The following is a 15,907-nucleotide window of genomic DNA, read 5'->3' on the forward strand; positions in this document are numbered from 1 at the left end:
AGACAGACAACCAACAGGGCAAGCTTAATTTCAAAATATCTAAGTCTCCAGCATAAATATCCAAAGCAAGAATTACCATTGTTTGCAGCACTGCTGCTGTAAATCTTACAGGATACAGCAAATAAAGATAAAAATCAGAGTCATGAGAGTTCTTAAACTATTTTCAATATAAAGTTGTATCGATCCTAAATATAATGAATCGCAGAAGTCTACTTAATTCGTAGCAGGTACTTCTACATGAAATGCATGTTTCAATGCAGGAAAAATAAAAAGATGTAAATCGGTATTTTTACTGCTATGCAGGACCAGAATCAATCTCAAAATGTTGAGGCTGACAAGTTCTTGTGACAAATTAGGAGACTTTGGAAAGCATTGATGTGTTTTTCAAGGAATCGAAGATGTCAAGCTTTTTTTTTTTTCTCCATACCGCAGCCAAAGAAACTAACACTATGCAGCCCTGGATAAAGAAAGAGGGGCTGACATCTAATCAAAGAATTCCTTTATTTGATTAGTTCAGTTTCATAAACTGAATTTTTGAGTGCAAGACAGAACCATAATTTTCAGATAAACATGTCTACTACACCTCAAGAAGGTATTTGGGTTTTTCGTCTATCCACTTACATATTTCAAGCCACAACAATTCTTCCAGACTAAAATACTGCTCATCGCTTGCTGGCATTGTAAGGTGATAGTAGCTAACTTCCTTCATTTAAGAAAACCATACAAAACATGCTTCACGTACTCAACCTGAAAAGGAGAGTGAGTGTGCGTGCGTGTGAGTGTTTATACACAAATGCATGTGTAAGAAACCCCTTTATCACCTGCTTTGCAGTAAGGATTTAAAAAAAACAAACAATGAGAGATAGTAGAACTGAAAACAGAGGCCCCAAAAGGCATGAAAAAGAACAGCATTGTGGACCAATCAATGCAATTATGAAAGGCAGTTCAAATTCTGATTCCCTTAGTCAAACCCCCCCACGGCAGGGGGGTTGGACTAGATGACCTTTAGAGGTCCCTTCCAACCCAAACTATTCTATGATTCTATGAAATTCCACTTTACCAGAAAGTTTTTATCAAAATATCAAAATTTTGCTTATATGTATGTGCTCTTTAAGAAACTTGAGACTCTAAACAAAAATTTTTAAATTCATAAAAGGGGGTAAAATCCTCTCAAGTCATTAAGTTTTAATTATGATTTTTACATTTTGTTAATATTGACTTTGTTCCCTAATTGTGAGTGTACCTGAAATGAACATGGTGAAAACAGATCACAGACAGTTGTGCCATTTTACTTCAACCCCTTCCGTGCCCAGACATAAACAGACTGGACTTGCATGAAAGAGCTATTCACGAGGGCAGCACAATCATCCTCAATTCTTCATGAAACAAACCTATTAATTTTAAGCAGAACTCTTACTGGCTGAAGCTACAGACGTGACACTTGAACTGGTAATTTAAAATAAATGTTTGCACAGTACCATTGACTGATGACAGAAAGTGACAGGGAAAGGTTGTTAGTTTATTGATACCACAGGGTCCAGTCCAAAACAATGACAAAAGTTCATCTGTGTTTTTGTCAGCCGCTCCCAGACTTGAAGGTTTGCACTAAAGATACTGCTGGAGGAGGCCCCAGAAATTGGCTCTAACATAAGATATACTGAAGGATAAATAAACCCGGCTTGCTTATAGAAAGTGACAAGAATTTCTGAAAACCTGATGAACTCCACAGCTTCTCCAAATAAGACCTTTATAATACGTTCTGATTAACACCCCAAATGGCTGACTGTATTTTCAAGACATTATCTGTAACACTCCACTCCCTCTCACTCCCCAAAACACGGCTTAATTTTACATCTTTCGCTGAGCTGTCTGCTGAGTTGTCTTGAAGACTAAATCTGCTTCCAGGGAAATATTTTTTCAGGCCTAGAGTTCAGTGCATGAGATCAGGCTCTCAGCAGGCAGAGTAATGTACCTGCAACGTGAAAATAAACCATATACCATACATCTTTCAGGATACTATATTCCTCAATACATGCTTTGTTTCAAACTGGCTACTTAAAAAAAAAAAAAAAAACCTTCCTGCAAATGTAGAGTCTTCAGACCTGAAGAGGGTGTATTTCCAGAGAGGGACAGTTAGCTCTTAACTTCAGGTAAAGACAGTAACAATCCCAAAGGTTTACAATGTTAATTTATCACTGAAGTTTAAAAAAAAAGGGGGGGGGAAAAATAGCCTAAATTAAATTTGGATACTGGTTTACATCACCTAATGAGTTATAGTATCAACTGCAGCAAATGTGGGAAAGAGGTTAACTATATACACCAGAGACTCAACAGCCACTATTTAGCAATAAGAACTGAAGAATTACTCTTCTTTTTAAAAAGCCTGGATTAGCATAGTAGGATAGTTTATTATAATCTATAAAAATCCTTATGATAAAAATGCAACAAAAATGAAAAAGCTATTCAATACCTGATAACATGAAATTAGATTGGTCAAGGGGTTTGTAACTCACAGAAAAAAAATATATATAAAATAGAATTCTAGCTATTTTGGTTTTTATACCAATACCTTGATTATATTTCTTTAGGGTTTGTTTGGTTTTTTTCCTAAAGACTTTATGCAGGAGCAACAATAGTTTTGCTAAATCTAGAACAGTCATCCTACAATTCTTTCCACCCCACATCCCCCTGCTTTACAACCTCACTTAAAATCATCTCAGTTTTCAATTTTGCATTATTTGGCTACAAAACCACTCATAAACAAAGAAACAATCACACACCAGAAACATGGATCTGGAACTTGGGAAATCTGGAGCCAAAAGGCTTGCCAACTGGCACACCACAAACTAAGTGGAGGAACAAATCCTGTTCTTCAAAACCTACTACACCCTGCTGATTAAACTTAATGGTAAAACAAACACATTAATGATCTACACCTACAAAAATAAAGCAAGTTCGTACATCCCAGCTGGTACACAACTGCATCAAGCCTTCTCTTTTGCATGGAAAAAAAACTTGGTTTCTATCTTAAGACAAAAAAAGACAAGTGCTGTTTTCTAAAACTAGCTGATTGAACCTACCAACACCACAATTAACTGCAGACAAGACTATCTGAAGCACCTCCGCTTTAATAAGCTAATGTCCAACCCCGCTAACAAGTCTTGTTCAAGGATACCATATTGGGTCTCTGCACAGTTACTGAGTGCTTTGAACTCTGCAATTCCACTTAACTCTCCAGTTCCCATTAAAGACAAAAATACATGCAATTCTATCTCTACACATAGCGATCAGTATCCTTAATCAGTTAGCCACAAACGCATATGGTAAAGAACCAGATGTATGTGGTCTGTATTTCAACTTTACCATAACAAAGGCTCAAGGAAAATATCTGAACAAAAAGAAAAACTCCATTTACCTATGAATTTCCATATTTCATCAGAAACACTTTTATTAAGTATGAAGAAAATACCAATTTTAAATTTAAATCCTCTCCAAAATTAATACATTTTAAAAACTGCTCTCAATTACATCTATTTACCCAACAAAAATTTCCCAAATAACAGAGCAGAATTGTACAATGTAGTATTTGCAGAAAATACCCATAAAAACAAGTGATGGAGGGTTCTGTGAAACCAAAACAAATTCCTATGTTATCTGAAGCAATCATCCTTAACCATTTATACTTGGGGTTACCCACTCAGAAAAATGATTAATGGAAAGATGTTGACAAAAATAACACTGTTTCTGGACTGAAATCTTTCAGATGAAATATTTTCTTCAAAACACAGATAAAAGATTTTAGTCGCACTGTCACACTGTGTGTTCATCAATTTATAAATCTCAAGACCTGGGCACATGCTGAATTTCAAACTTATCATTTGAGGCTGCCATACTGACAGACCATCAGGCATTGCACCAATTCTCCTATCCAAGAAACTCTCAGCAGCTACTGGAATTTTTGACCAGCATGGTACCTCATAAAAGAAAAGAAATTAGAGGTTTTTAATAGCCATACTGCCAGGAAATGTTGCAGACAGAGGAAGAGAGACAATCGCTTCCTGGATGGAAAAGCAGGGCTGTACTAATGCTGCACAAAGCCGGACAAAGCTCAGAACACCGGGACAATACACATACTCCCATTGCTAATTTATTACATTATTTTGCTACTGTTCTTGTCTCTTTTCAAGCTCCATATAGTTCAGCGTAACTCTGTGCAATCTAAGGATTTCTGTCATCCATTCTACTAGTTCCAAAACCTTCTGACAGCCTCTCTTCCAAGGAAGAAATTTAAAAAACTATTAACACTATGTCTTTGTAGGTAATCCTGGAAACCACGTATTTTTAAGCAGCAGCCACTAAACATTGAGAAAATGCTTTCTAAAACTCTCTTCCCCCCCCTCCCCCCCCAAGAAAATAAGATTTAACATCATGCTGTTTCTCCAATCCCAACTAGTACTTTGCAGTCTTATGACCAAATCTGACAAAAAAGAAAGAGGTCTAAGAGATAATAAACACCTGTTAAAATCTGAGGCTGGGGTAAGGACAAGCCCAAACGCTACACCCCACTAATAGAAAGTCAGCAAGGTCTCATCCATTACCTCACAGCAGCTAGCTCCAGCAGTCGCATATGCTACTCTCATGGGAATAGCATGGAAGATTTCAAAATCCCACAGCAGGGAGCGTCATGGACCATACAGGAAACACAAGGCTTGTCCAGCGAAAAGGTAGAGGACATAAGACAAAAACCCATACAAAACTACACTTGTTTAGCTCTGCTTTTCATGTGATGATTTATTGAAATACAACAGCTACAAGTCTTTCCATATTGTTTGTGGCCTATTGCTGTTTCCCTCAAAACAGTTTACATGTCACAAATTCGGAATGACTTCCTTTCAAAAGAAGTTTTCTCCTGTTAGTTTTTGCTGTAGCCTAAACTTCTTACTTGGAGATCTAAAAGTCAGCCTATTGTTCCTCTGTATCTCAACTGTTCATTCAAATTATTCATTACACAGCACCACGTATCCTTTATTTTCTTCCTTATCTGCACTGCAATTAGCTAGTATATAAGGAAGTAGAGTAACAGCGGATCAGAGTAAACAATATGAAGAAAAGAATTGAGAACACAAGCCAGCTTTCATGAAGATGTACTCACACAAAATATCAAGAGCAGTAGACAGTACTGTTATTTCTGAATTCAACATTTCGTAGTTTTCCAAGAAACGTCAGCAAGCCTTCAAAAATCACATATCCAGAAAAGGATATTGGAAGATTTCCACACATATCACTCCTCGTGTGTTTAATAAAGAGACAGAAAGCAGAACGAGACTCTAAAATGCACTGCATTTCTGTCCTGGGAGCTAATAACATGGGGTGGTTCCAGATTTATTCTAAGTCTGCTTGAAAACTTCTGCTTCATTTCCCTAATAATTTTTAAAACTTGGAAACAACAGTTTGGCACAAAGGTACAAGTTATCCCAATAAATCAACGTATTAAGTTTACTAGAAAAAACAACTTATCATTGAACGTAAATCTGACAACCATTACAATGTAAGACTTCTGCCTCCCTAATGCAGCTATATGGACAGATTATACTTTATCACTCCTTCGTATAAGCAGCCAGTGTACAGTGCTGCACACAGCATAAAATTCCACATCATAGTCAAGGCAGGCCATAGCGCATAGCTGTGAATTCACCTGGTACACTGTAACTACACAATTCCACCACAAGATGACACGGAAGAAAGCTCCTCTGTCCAAGTCACCCTTGTTTTCATCACATGATGACCTAAGCATATTTCAAACTGACAAGTCTTAGGAAATTAATTTAATTTTAAAAGCACAAATAGCACAAAGCAATCAAACTGTGTGAATTTATAATGTTCGTATACTTTACTGTGTGCACTGCTGTAAAACAAATTTTGATTATGTTAAATCTACACCAAATTAATGCAGTAACTAAATTACCAGAAAAACTGTGAACAAAATTCACCATAGAGTGGAAGAGAAAAGATCACAAAACCTAAGGTATTTATTAAAAAAAGAGTGAGAGTCTGCTTTACTGGCAGTGTAGTACCATCTGGTTGACACGCTTTTGCTAACTACAATGTTTTTTTTAGAGTGGCAAACCCTGTACTATTGTAGTGGCACAAGGAGGAGAAGGAGGTTGAAGAATCTCATTCAGATGCAGAATCTGAAAATCACTATCCAAAATACTAACTCTTGTTGGCAGCTCTCCGAAGAGGGAACGATACAGAGAGTTGATACAACAGAACAGTCCACGCAGGCTTTAATTGGAAATAATCAACAAGTGATAAAGGTTTTTAAGAATGAGAGACAGGGAATTCAGTGAAACATTCTATCACTGTGAAATTGAAGTGTTACTAATGCCAAGTTAAACACATACACCCCTAACTATTTTCTTTTGAGTCATATAGGCCACAGACTGCTAAAAGAACAAAAAGCCCTCAGTGCTTTATTGGCAAGATGCATTTGATAATGTGCAACTTCATACCAACATTAATACATATTTGGGGCAGTGAGTCTTACAGTCTTCAAGACTTCTATCTAAATTATGTTCAGACTGCCTGAAAAGCCGTCATCATAAATTTGTACACCCAAAACAAAACAAAAAATTAAACACCAAGCTCACCATTAACACACAGGACAAATTTCCAATGGTTACAGAGATTAAAAAAAAAAAAAACAACCTCACGTCTGACAAATCCCGTAAGAAACTCAAAATAGTACAATTTACAGAGGAAAGCATTCACTGAACATGAATTAATAGATTCCCAAAGGGGCCATGTATTTCTGAAAATATTTTTGAAGTCTTTTGTGCACAAACTGCAGTAAGAAGTTCAGCTTATGCACAAGAACTTGAAGATTTCTAATATAATGACAAAAAAAATTAGTAACATTTAAAGAAAGTTCCTTGAGAAATAATTATTGATAAAGAGTATTTAGCAAAAACACTGGTGTAATATTCTAGTTACTTGCTCTATGATCTAAATAGTTATTCCACATACTTTATTTCTTTTGATATAGAACTTAGTCATAATTGACCTTTTCAATGTATGACTGGGAAGCCTTCAAAAGCCTAAGTAAATGTAGACACAGCACCTATTTTAAAGAAAAATTAAATGGAGAAAGGGAAAAGGAAGATGTCCAATGGTCAGGATGTTCATCACCAGCACAAGAACAAAGACCAATAAAGGAATTCTGAACTGGGGCCCAAACATTGTATTTGGACATCTAAAAAGGAAAGTTGTTTTGGAAAAGTTTGAGGACATCAACTGTTCCTAACTGGACAGGTGACTGTTACAGCAAAAGGAGCAGAGAGTACTCAAACTTACACTGAAAATAAAAAGGACTTTTGATCCATCCAAGATCAAGAAACACATTCAGTTCTGTATTATTTTAGATTTTTAAATACAAATAAGGTATCTTTTAAAAAGATTAGACTACATTCATCAGAAGTAATCACGTTCAGTGAACAACTGTGAGGTAACAGTCTGCATTATGCAACAGGTACAGCTACGTGAGCAGAGTGTATCCCTCTCACGTAAAAATCTCCAGTTCTGAACCCTTATGGTAGTAAGGTTATACTCCATCCTGTTTCATAAATGCATGAACTGAAAGATATCATAATAAAATGCGATTATGACCTTGAGATAAATTTTTCAACTTAAAATACCTATTATAAAAATAGCAATACTGAAAATTAAAAAAAAAAAAATACAGCAGGGAACAAGTAGTGGCCTAGTAGCAAAAAGGTAATGTTTGTGGTGGGTTTTGGTTTTTTCCTTACCTCACATGGATGAGTCCCACAACATAAAGCAAGGAACTAATTTTTCCTATAGAGCTCTAGAGTAGTGCACCTGAAACACTGCACTGAGTATAACATACCAAAAATATATCCAAATAATTTTCAGATATTGAGAAAGTTCAGAGAGAGTGATGAAAAAGATCAGAAGACGGAAAAACAGACTGACAAAAGACAAATTAAGTTAGTATATCTTGACTAGAATGGTATGACATGCGAAAGTTGCCTATACACCTTTGTAACGGAGAATAAAAAGCAATTATTTAGAGAAGTATTAAGTTTTTTCTAGCTATAAAAACATGAATGAGGAGGGAAAAGTTGTTAGACAAAAGAGTCTTTTGATAAACATATTTCTCTGGCTGGAATCATCTCCACGGTAAAATGACAGGCACATCAAGAGCTAGACATTTAAAACCATATTAGGCAACTCATACATAAAGGCACTGCAGGTCAAACCTGCTCTTTCATCAAAGTGGATTAGATTATTTAACAGGTTTTCCATCTCCAACTTCTAACCCCAAAATAAGCACAGATATTATTCTAGCAAGAGTCTTGAGAAAACAAGCACATAAAACAAACTCCATTGTATTTCTGGTGAATAAAAGTAAAATGAGAAGCAATTAAAATGATGATTAACTCAAAACAGCCACATAAATAAAAGAAAAGCAAGTCTAAAAAACCTGTCCAAAATAGCTGATGAGACTTTTCCAGAGGATGGATGAATCAGTCCGGTTTAAGTCAAAATGAAATGTGGAAATAGTTGCAAACTGTCCATGGACCAGTGTCTCATTCTAAGTAACATCATGAAACTGGTACAAAAATTACCTTCAAGATAAATTAATTCTACATTCATAAACAGCATACCAAGCTCTTTACAGCTATACAGAAACCTGCAGAGCTTGATGCCAAAGAAATGGATTTACGTTATTTTAAAAAGCACATTGATGAGTAATCTGTTCTTTTCTTACCATCGTACTTTATTGCACGTCTGTGTAGCGCCAAGAGGAGAACCTGCCACCATGGGGACTTGGATGGGGCTATGCTGTTTGTTCATGACAAGATCCAACTTCTCTTCCAGTGATTTACAGGTAGCCTCTAGCGCCAGCAACTTCGCCTCAATGCTATCCAACCGCAGGCATATTGTCTGATTAATGGAATACAGGAATGACTAGAAAGGGGAGAATGCAAAAGAAACCGATTTTAAAGACTTACGCATTTATCTTCAGCAACATACACATAAGGAAGCTCCAGATAAATGTGACTGGAAAACAATTCTAAAGGAAGCAGCAGTGTGCCTAGTGACAAAATTCAGCCACGTACAAAACTGACAACATCCAGGAGCATTTTAGCACTCTCAAATTCTTCCAGATCTATATTTAGAAGCCAAAAGCATCCAAGCCAAACACATTTTCACCTAAGCGCTTTGTTAGTATGATTTCATACACCACAAAATCATTTAAAATGACATGCCAAAGCCTTTCATTCGATACATGTAAAAACAAAAGGATTATAAATCTATGAACACATCCTCCTGGATAAAGTTAAATAAGATTTTTTCCTGCCCAAACAGATAAATTCAGATGATTACAGTGGAAATTACATCAACAGAGACAATTAATGCCGCTCACTTAGGTTTTCTCCTGAACAGCAAATCAAGAAAGGCAAATAAATAAAATCTGTTTTCCTAAGCAATTTTATTCAAAAGAAAGCATATCCTACTTGGTTTCTCTTGAGAAAAATAGGCCATTAAAGGGTAATGTTACACACATTCTCGTTTGCAAACAGCAACTATGCCATCTTGTGGCCCTCCACTACAATTTACACACCCAATCAAGCTGGTTTACAGTGCTATTCCCCCCATGCTCTTTCAATACAGAGCTTCAGTTTCTATGACCATTTCAAAAATACAGAATTACATACTATGTAACATGTGGCACTAAAATACTACTAATATACTTATGCTCCAAGACAAAAAAAAAGCGCACACACACTAAAGCACACTAGTGAGAACAGCAGGGGAAGTTCTGCAAGTACAGAAAAGCCTGAGCTACTGAGCCTGAACCAAATACAGCTTAACTACTAGGAGATGTTGTTAGCTTAAAATAGTAATTTAAAACATGCTGAAAGTATCTACAAATCCTAATACAAATACATGCTCAAGTTTATCATTTAGGTCAACTTTATTCACTTTATCAAAAAATGTACCAATAGTGGTGTTTGAGTCACCGGAACTAATTCTGATGGAATTTTATATCGCATACAAAATTCTTGCTACTGATTTCACACTGGAAGATTAGCCAATCATCCAGACTTTTAAATTTATGCACAAAAATGCACAAACATTTACAAGAAGGCTATAAATAATTCCAGTATTATGTATAAACAGTTTATTTTACATTCTTTTCTTTTAATGTATTTCCCCAAGAAAGCTAACTTAATTGGTATTACAAATAAAAGCAGAAAAAGGCATTCTCATAACCTTAATAGAGGGATCCTGGCAGTTAATTTCTATACGCTGACGTTTCAGAGCAGGCTCTACATCATCATCTGTCACTTCATGATTCTCCAACACAACTGTGAAGAAAAGTAAGCATTGCCATAGTTTATAATACAAGAGGACAAGGCTCAAATTAAAAATACATTAAATGGATAAAACAAAAAAAATATAAAAGGCATTTAATTAACATATTGTATGTATTCTTTTACACTTACTTGGGTTTTCTCTTAAATACGTGACAATGGTTTACTACTTCTCAAAAAACATTTATCCAAATCTAAGACTTTGTTTCAAATGCACTGAGGATGTAACACCCAAGCATTACCTTGGATTTTTTTATTACGAACTTACCACGAGGTAGCAGAGTTGCCACATTAACTGCTCTGCTTTGACAGATTCTACAGGCTTCTGAACCCTCATGTTTTTACTAAACCATAAAAAGTACTAATGAAGTTCTGTACAAAGACAGGATTACACCCACTACTCAGTGTAGTAGCAGGTTATTTTTCGCCAGTATTGATGAACAAAATCCTGCAAGCTTTCCAAAATACACACACATATGCAGATCTAGAGGTTCTAACAGCCTTTCATTGAAAGGCAAACATTTTGAAGAAAACAGTAACAAAAAAGAACTGAATTCAGAACTGGAAGGCCTGGCTGGTAAAATCAGGAGGTAGAGCCCTGAACAGCCTCACGGTCAGAGCATCACCTGAGATCGGACCAGGTTTGGGTTCCTTTACCAAACTGAGCAAAGGAAGACTTGTTTAAGGTTGACCATACCACAGGTGATAATCCTGAGCACCAAGCTACCAGCTAGGCTAGGACAGGCAGGTCCCAGGTCCCAGCTCCTCCTCCAACTCTTTGGGAACATTTCTGAAGTAACTTATTCTTTCTGGATCAGAAAAAAAGGGTTTTGATATGTGTTTCTATTTTCCACAACTGTAGTTACTGTTCTTTCAGTCACTTACATGTAATGGCAGCATAGGATCAATGTCTATACCTGATCTCAACACATTTTCGCTTAGTAGGTCAAGTTCTAAGCAAGGGATATCACAGTATTTGCTTTTAGAAGTGTTTTTCAATTTTACTGTCATTTGGTTATACATACAAAGAATTTTAATAATGTATGAGAGAAACTATTTTACAAGTAAAACAACAATTCGTAATAGATGGGTCATAGTTCTCATTTGAGGGAAAGCCTAAAACATACTTGGTCTGAAGAAAAACTAAAGATTGCAGGAGGCCATACTTCATTCAGTTTTCGGCACTAGTCTACCTCTGCCCAAACAAAGCCCCAGGCAATAAAGCCTTTAAAAGAAAAGTAAAATAAAAAAATAATCTGATCTAAAGGGTATTGAAGATATACAAGTTAAGCTATTGAAAACTTGGTACACAGTCTTAACAAGCACCTCAGAAAAAATGTGCAGCACTGCTTTATATTTTTAAGAAAACCTCAACAGGGATTTCCACCCTGTTAATGGGCAATAATATAAATGATCCTTCTCACGTCATCACTACCATCTCTACTGTACCTGGGTTATCTGGAGTCAGGTCTTCAACAGCAATCTGAACAACATCTGCCAAATCCTGTTCTGACATCATTCAGAACCAGGCAGCAATATCCAGTCAAACACCACTGCAGGCCCCCAAATAAGTAATTTTACAAGTCATGCAACCCTGAAAAACAGCAGCAAGAAGAGCGTTAATACAGATATACTTGATATATCAATACTGCATTTACTTTTTCATTCTTCCTCTACAAAAGGAGATGCAGTTCCTAACAGAAGTGGCCAACCTACAAAGTGATCATCCAGTGGTATCAACTGCTACTTTATTCGTAGCCTTGTCAAAGAGCCAAGGACTGAACTACCTGCATCACCTCCATGAGTAAGCTTTCTATACTAGGGCTGAGACAAGAGCTCAAGCTTCCCTTGCTGATCCACTTTTCTGCATTTTACCAATGGATAAAGAGAAGATTTAGCTGCAGAGATTTGGCAGCTCATCAGTATAAAATACAAAATAAAATGTTTTCTTTTAAATTGATTTTTTGTTTTAGAAGTTTTAAGAGCATACAAGACCATTCCTAAATTGCAGGGGTTTAATTTACAGATTATTGCTAAGCTCTTGGAAGTGATCAGACTTTCGTGTTTAAGTCTTGATGTTGCAAAAGCATATGAAGCTTCCAAGCCACATCAGATTTGCAATTACTGTGTTCTGTACAGATCTATATGCACACAAGATCCTTACATATACGGATTTTAACAGGCTTCTAAAATCTTCATAAACATTCAGTGAGAACAGGGAGCTTCCTTGCAGCTAATTACAACTAGACTTGAAGCAAAACTTGACTTTTTTTTCTTGGCTATTGAACTTGCCTTGTTTTTCTACAGCTCAATTCTGATGAAACTATTTTCAGAATATGGTCCTGATTTTAAAGCCAAAATATTTCTCAGCCCTGCTCCCTTGGAATTCTCTGTCAAGGTTATACATTAGTGTTTTAAGAGAAGCCTTCAGCCTGTAAAATTGAATTAAAATCACTGGAACCATTCATATCTGTGCTTTCCCACAGTCTACAAAAGGATGGACAATGAATACCAGGAGATCAGCTGATTTTTTCTTTTTTAACCTGAAGCAAAAAATACTAGAGAGATAATTTGAGGTTTACCAATGGAAACGGTAATTCATCCCTGAACACTGACACTGAATCAAATCCAACTATGCATAAAGATTTTCCTCTTTCCCTCTTCCACTTGAGCACAAGAAAGCCATTAAGCCAGACAGGTGGTGTACAAATTTTTGAAGACAGCAACACAACCTACAGAAGAATTTTGCGAGTGGCCTGAGCAACCGCTGCATGCTGCGAAAGCCCATCTCAAAAGGAGGACTCCCCACATATCAGAATTGTTTACTCAAAATACCAGCGCTGCCAATACTGAGTCATTTGAAATTCTGATAGTGGTGAAAAACTGTTGGGACAGCACAGACTGTGGCAGCACGCCCAAAAAAACTGGCAATACATTAGTGCATATGGATGCCATTTTGGCAAATTATATTTGCCATTTCTGAGAAATCCTGGTAACCAGCCAGGCTTAACATAATAAAACAGCTGTGCTACAGTTACTGTTTCATAATGTTACATACTGCTAGTAATATTAAGAACCCTGCCCTCAACTTGAAGGAAGACATCTGCCACTGCAAACACTGAAAAAGGACAAACTAGAACAAAACCCAGCTTTTAAAACTTTGTCTATTTACACGATTCAAAATTTCACTGATACTTCACGTGTTGCATTTAAACCAGTTATAGCTACAAATACATCAATATTTTACCAAACATTCCAAAGGATTTGTAATGCTTTTGTTTAAATCCACTTTAATACTTCACGTGATGCACATATTTAGCCTTTCAAAATTCATTATAAAAAAATCACTAAACCTTTCTTCAACACAAACAAAAAAATAATTTCACACTGCTGACATCTGTTCTCTGCCTCTCTTGGGTCACAGTCTGAAAGTATTCAACCTCACATCAGAAAAGTACCACCAAAATACTCTGTCACAGAGCCTTGAAACAAGGGCATAATAACCAAACTATGATTGGCAGAACAGCTACTACACATACACAGCAATGTGTCTTCGTAACATTAGTATTTATTTCCATTTAAACAAATTTTATTACAATTTCAGTAAGTCAGACACAGCTCATAGTCAATTAGCCAACATCCTGATGGAACACATTTTTGCCTTCTCAACAGGCAGAACAAAATATACTTCTGCTGTCACCAGATGCAGTGAGCCCCGGTATCAAAACATAAGGGGAAAACAAGTAAATTTGTTATTAACTCTAGATGTGTGGATTAGGAAAGCAATGCCCGAGTAAGCTACATTGGGTACTGCAACCACAGCAGCTATCTCAACTTGAATAAAATGCCCCTCTTCCAAATTCAGAATTTCAATTTATAATAGGAAATTTTAGCAGTGGTCTAACCTTGCTTTCAGAACCAAGGGTAAAAGCTCAATAAAATTTAACAGGATTAGACTTAGATTAGTTTATCAGCTTTAAAAAGCCTCAGTCAACAAATTCAGAATAACTTTGCCAATATAGTTTCCACATATTTTACTCAGTGAAGTATTTACCAGCATTTCCTCACATAAAACACTCCTTTTCTTGAAATTTGCTGTATGTTCCCAGCCGTCTTTTTTTTTCCCCCCTCCTTCCTTTCTTCTGGCTGAAACCCTAGTCCCAATTAATTCTAAATTAAGTGTATGTACATTGGCATTAAGAAGCCAATGCCGAAATATTACCTGGAAAAAATATTAAGCTGTAAGAAAGAAATATTAACAGAAAGCCAGGAAGCCAAGGATAAACTATAACAGGGACATGAAATGTGCCCATTTTTTCTCCCCCAACGAGCATGTGGAAGTTGGATCAACAGAGCAGTATTTTATAGTCAATTTGCCATTATCTGGGGGAGGGGTATGGGAAGACAGCTTACACCAGACAGTGGAAAATACCTCATTAACACATACACTACAGGAGGCCTTGGCCAGCCAAACTCAAACTGACTCCAGCTGAGCTATTTAGGTGGATCTGCACCGCACTCATCACTTCTCCTGGAGGGCTTTTCTGGGGGTTGGAAGAGACTGCTTCAACTCTTATCCAATGCAAACACTGAAAAGCAGGTTACGGTGTGTATCAGAGGGATTTCCTCCCACCTCCATTCCTACTTCAGTCCTGGGTGCCTTCAAATCTCAGTTACCTCAAATGTTTCTAACGCTTCAGACCTCTTGCATCATATAGCCAGTTCCCAGATCAGCTCTTTTACTGTCCACCCTTTCCCCACCCCAGGCCAGACGCTACTTTGGTAATCCTCGCCTAATAAACCCACCAGAAACCCATTCCTATTGTATAAAGCAGCATAAATTAAAAACTGTCTCACGTTTTAATCACAGTGAATAACGGAAATAATCACACGTAGCAAACATACTGTATTAGTTCCTTCTTACCTCCCAAAGGAAAAATATTTTTTCAAAATTTGAGAAAACAGTCCTAAGGTTCCAAGACAGAACAAGCATCAATATGGAGTAACAGAACTAAATCTTCCAGTAATAAATACAGTCTATTTCATCACCCATCAAAACTTGAAAATATTAATTTCCCTATTTATGTATTATAAGTTGAAAGTAAAGACAAATACTCCTCCCTGTTCTTGGCTTTTCATATTCAGAAACAAAGCCAAAAAGGGGAGCAAAAATCCTAGAGCATTCCTACAACCACTTGCCAGGAGGTGGCTGTAGTACTGGAACCCTCAGAAAAACTAATCAGAGACAACTAAAGGTATAAATTTAAAGCCAATTAGATAAAGTGCACTAAATATCTCTGCCAATACTCTTACTCAGAATTGATACACTTACCACAGAATTAAAGTAGCCTTTGTTTAGTTAAGTAAATTAATATTTGTAAGCAACTAAATTAAATTCACCCAAATTCCAGATTAGTTTTTCCACACACAAGTTTAATGCAATTTAATTAATCTATTTTAAAACATTAATTCAGAATAATTCTTCTGAGCAGTCCCTTGTAAAC

General features: G+C 36.4%; 1 protein-coding gene across 3 annotated transcripts in view; it reads right to left on the reverse strand.

The window, feature by feature from the left end:
• BANP (BTG3 associated nuclear protein) overlaps positions 1-15,907 on the reverse strand; it is a 153,523-nt gene that overhangs the window by 126,709 nt on the left and 10,907 nt on the right. For all 3 annotated transcript variants that reach the window (XM_076348951.1, XM_076348952.1, XM_076348953.1), the window contains exons 2-4: positions 11,853-11,997; positions 10,303-10,397; positions 8,792-8,991 (exon numbers count right to left, since the gene is read on the reverse strand). In XM_076348951.1, coding sequence (XP_076205066.1) covers positions 8,792-8,991; positions 10,303-10,397; positions 11,853-11,922 — 365 coding nt within the window. In that variant the 5' untranslated portion in view covers positions 11,923-11,997. The remainder of the gene's footprint in view (positions 1-8,791; positions 8,992-10,302; positions 10,398-11,852; positions 11,998-15,907) is intronic.

This window comes from Aptenodytes patagonicus, chromosome 11 (genome assembly GCF_965638725.1).
Source record: "Aptenodytes patagonicus chromosome 11, bAptPat1.pri.cur, whole genome shotgun sequence".
Lineage (NCBI taxonomy): Eukaryota > Metazoa > Chordata > Aves > Sphenisciformes > Spheniscidae > Aptenodytes > Aptenodytes patagonicus.